This window comes from Chrysoperla carnea, chromosome 1, assembly GCF_905475395.1.
Source record: "Chrysoperla carnea chromosome 1, inChrCarn1.1, whole genome shotgun sequence".
Classification (NCBI taxonomy): domain Eukaryota; kingdom Metazoa; phylum Arthropoda; class Insecta; order Neuroptera; family Chrysopidae; genus Chrysoperla; species Chrysoperla carnea.
In genome coordinates, this window is record NC_058337.1 from 79,206,297 (window position 1) to 79,210,649 (window position 4,353).

General features: G+C 28.9%; 1 protein-coding gene across 1 annotated transcript; it reads right to left on the reverse strand.

The window, feature by feature from the left end:
- Nucleotides 1-1,275: 1,275 nt before the first annotated feature.
- Nucleotides 1,276-2,464, reverse strand: LOC123305075. Its single transcript, XM_044886686.1, has one exon. The coding sequence runs from the start codon at nt 2,458-2,460 to the stop codon at nt 1,543-1,545; it is 918 nt and encodes a 305-aa protein (XP_044742621.1). The 5' UTR covers nt 2,461-2,464; the 3' UTR covers nt 1,276-1,542.
- Between the last annotated feature and the right edge of the window lie 1,889 nt (nt 2,465-4,353).

A 4,353-nucleotide genomic window follows, 5' to 3' on the forward strand; every position in this document is an offset into this window, starting at 1 on the left:
TTGAAGTTTGCAAATATTAATTTCAACCAAAGTTTTTAATAATTTAAAGCATCAGATTCTCTTAAGTAAGCTGTTTATTATACGAAAAGACGATGTTACAAATTTGTAATCATAACAATTCTATTTTTGCGTAAAAAGAATGCTCTAATTGGTATTAGTACAATTTCTTTTCAGTTAAAAATATAATATTAACACTCGATAGTCAATACTCGATAATTGAAATTACAAATACACTCTTTTCTCTCAAATAAAAGTAAATCGTTTTGTTCAAATAAATAAACAAAATTAATTATTAATGATTCAATAATGCAATTTCACTTTTTTACATCCGATGAGTAAAACAAACGTATATTAAAAATTGTCGGAAGTTATCACTTTATATTGAATTAATTAAATTAAAAATCAAAATCTTTTAATAATAAATGATTAACGTTTATTTAAAATAATTAATAAAATTAAAATGGTTTACTTTTAAAAAAATTAAAAAAAATTATTGAGCACATATCATCATTTAATAAGCGTTCTCAATTTATATAACATATGTTGTTACAAAAAATAAAACAAGTAATTCAACATGTTATTTGTGAGTATTTGTGACATAGTTGGGAATTTTATAGACAACAAAACAAACCATTATGTGACATACTTAACATAGTTGACTTGTTTATGCATAATAATCAATAGATAATTGTTGTTATTATTATTGTTTATTAAAAAATATGACAATGATATATACGGGTAAATATTTTTGGAAAAATCAATTAAACAAAATCAAATCATATTAAAAAAAGTATTGTTTTATTTTAAAACAAAAAAGTAACAACATTTCAGAACAAAGTCTTTTTTTTTTATAATAAAAATCTGTCTAATACTGTCTGTCAAAAAAATAAAAAATAAAAAAATTAGAAGAAAAACGAAAAAATAATAAAATTATCAAACAAAAATAACAAAAAATAAAAGTAAATCGTCTGTCAATATAAATGTCGTCATGTCTGTCATCAAAAAATAAATAAAATTAAAAAAAACAAAACAATAACAAAAAAAGGTTTAAAAGAAATAAATTAACTAAAAATTCAGTCATTTGTCAATAAGTCGTTTTTTTTTTTTTGATTTTTTATATGTTCTTTTTTTAGAAAATGAAACTAAGGGAAGAAAATAATAATTTAAATTATATCATACAAAAAATATTCGTGGCAATTCATTATTACAAAAGTAATTACATAATATTTTAAATAAATAATTAATTATAAATATAAATAAAAAAATCGTGTTTTTTTATATGAGCTTCGTTGTAACATAAATAATTGAGTATTCAATTAGGTACTGACTTCCAACATATACACACTGCGCTGAGTCAAGTTCACGACCTTACGTAAGTAGTATATAAGTATACTACGAATATGAACTTGACATTGTGTACAAGTGTGTCTGATGGTTTTATGTGAAATAAACTGTAATTCAAAAAATTTATTAGTGTGTATAGGCTAACTAGGCTAATGGTTAGGTATCATCATTCTTCGTCATTCGGTAATGTTTCGATATCTATTGAATTTGTTGCTGTGATACAACAGGTTGTTGTCCACGGTACGCTAAATCTTGAGCATCAATTGATCGTCCCCAACCACCATGGCCAGAACTGGCACCGCCTCCATAACCTCCAATATCGCTTGAGTATCCAGAACCACCACTGTATCCACCAACGGATTCATGGCTTACATGGCTTGAAGTGTGGTGAGGATGTGAAACAACTTCGTATGTGACGTGTTTTTGTTGTCCACCCAATAATTTCTTAAGTCCAATAATTGCTGATAAGACCAAGGCAATTTTACCGATAAGTAAAGCTTTACCAGCGATCAATGCAATGGCACCTAAGATCAATGGAAGAAGGGCAGCAGCCTTCAATGCAACAGCAGCCAACAATGGTCCTAAGATTTTTTGTGCTTTCTTCTTTTTACCACGACTTTCTTCTCCAACAACGCCGTTTTCCTCGCTGCTGTCAGTTAAGCTATCAACAACATCTTCCAAAGCGCGACCAGTTGAACTGACTGCATTAACTACATCACTGCCTTTCAAATCAACTTTAAGGGTGTGTGTTTCCAAAAAGCGTTGTACACGATTTAAGATTAAGGATTCAATTGTATCATCAGCACTAACAGTACGTGGTGCACCTTCGCCTTCGGCGGTTGCGGTTTTTACTACGGTGACACCTTCGGTGACACTGAATGTATCCTTTTGGTTCAACATTTTATCCACAAATGAAAATAATTTATATTTGATACATGACACTGAATCCTTACGTAAACAATCCGCGTATATACTATCCATTAAATCGTTTTCGGTTTGTATGGCATTGCGACTATGTATAGCACGTCCTGTTTCAACATTTTCGGTTGTTGGTAACGCTAAACTCACTACCGTTGATGTTAATAAAACTCCAATACATAACTTCCAAGATGCCATAATTGTTGAGAATTTGGTTGTCGAAAATTCACAAAAACACACAAAATTTTTTTAAACGTTTTTTATTTGTTTGTTATTGTTTAGATTTGAACTTGATACAATATGAATGAGTTGTGTTGATTCAGTAAGATGCGTCCATGGCATTTATACTTGGTGATTCGTTTGGTAGCCCCACCAAGAAGTTCTTCATATACATGTTATTCAAACGTAAATGTATCTTCACATGTATATGTGTACAGTGGTCGACCAGTATATTATATTCACATATATTAACAGAATTTGGGTCCAGCGGATATATTATAATGTTGTGATGCCTGAAGGCCTTACTTTGGACCGCTTTCTCAGGTATACACTCAAGAGTGTTGTATATGGACGAATAACCCCGTTTTCATTATGTGTCCCCATGTTAGTATTTTTTTAAGACCACCTGTATAATAAATTCTTTTTTTAAATCTCACTTGACTAAAAAATATTTTTCATTCATTATTTCCGTCTTGCCAAAAAATACATCTTAACTAAAATATCACAAATCGTGGAGAATTTTGCGTAATTGCAAATTTCCCAATTACTGTTGCAAAAAGTTGCTATTCAAAAGGAAATATAATTCATACGAATACATTCTCTCATTACGTATGATGAACACGAATATTTGCAATCTTCGAAAAACGGGCCTCATAACATATATTTGTGGAAAGGAAACTTCTATATTCAATGGTTTTTTCGGAAGCAGGTTGCCGGAAATCTGTTGTGCCGACACCAGTTTTAGAACAAAAGAGAAAGCGAAAGTGAAGAAGAATTGAACAAGCCATTACAGTAGGCCGAGATGGCACATTCGTTAGAAAGACCTTTCAGTAGCCTTTATTTTTTTGAATAAATTTTCTTAAAGCTATTTTTTGATAGTTGGTATATAAAAATATATCACATCATCAAATATTGTACTGAGAACATGCCCTGACCTTTCTTTGATATCTCGCATATGTTATCGTACGATGTACAGGCCTGAAATGTGATAAAACTTTAATTCAATACCTATGATTTTGTAATTTTGTTTCAATTTATGTTGAACTTAAATAATTCCATTTCGGTACTATCCTTGATATCATCATTAAAAAATTTCAAAAAAAAAGAAGATATACGTTAGAAATTTGAATTATTTGAATTGTGGTGGAGGTGATAGGAACAGATATATTCGGTAAGAAAGAGTCTTTCATAGAAGCGGTGGAAAATAAAATTAATTTTTTTTTTTTTTTTTTGAAAAATAATAGATTTGAAATTCTTAAAATTACACGATTTATAGATATACTAGTTAAAAAGTCTAATATAACTTTTGGATGCAAATTAAACTTGAAAGACGAGAAGTGAAGCCTACTTGTGTTTTCGTAAATATCCTAACCATAATAGTTTTCGTTTCCAGTTTATTTGTGACTTTAGTTCACGTTTCAATAAAATCGTGTATTCTTAGTTCTCTTAAACCATCGTTTTGTTTTATGTTTATATAATTGATTTGTAAAAGTAATTAGAAAATTTGTTTCATTAAAGAAATTGTATTTTTTTTTAATTCAAGTTGGCGACTACTCCTCCAATAGGAGATAAAATTGAATGTTTACTTTTTACTTTATTAAAAGACGGATGATTAGCGAGACAAGAATTTTTTTTTCTATTTTATCAATGAAAATATTTTTACTTGACTGTATATGGTAATTTGCTAGATTTGTTGTTTTTATGAATGAAATGAATGTGTATATCTGTTAATTAGATTAAACAAAATAAATATATGCAATGGTAGTAATGTATTCACAATACTTTGGTCATGGTGTTCGTTGGCCCAAAACTAGTAAATGACTACGTGAGTTTTATATTTTATGATGATTTTAATTCATTTTGGGATTTTTA

Excerpts from the sequence above, each read along its gene's own strand:
- LOC123305075 (XM_044886686.1), bottom strand. The coding sequence starts at position 2,460 with ATGGCATCTTGGAAGTTATGTATTGGAGTTTTATTAACATCAACGGTA.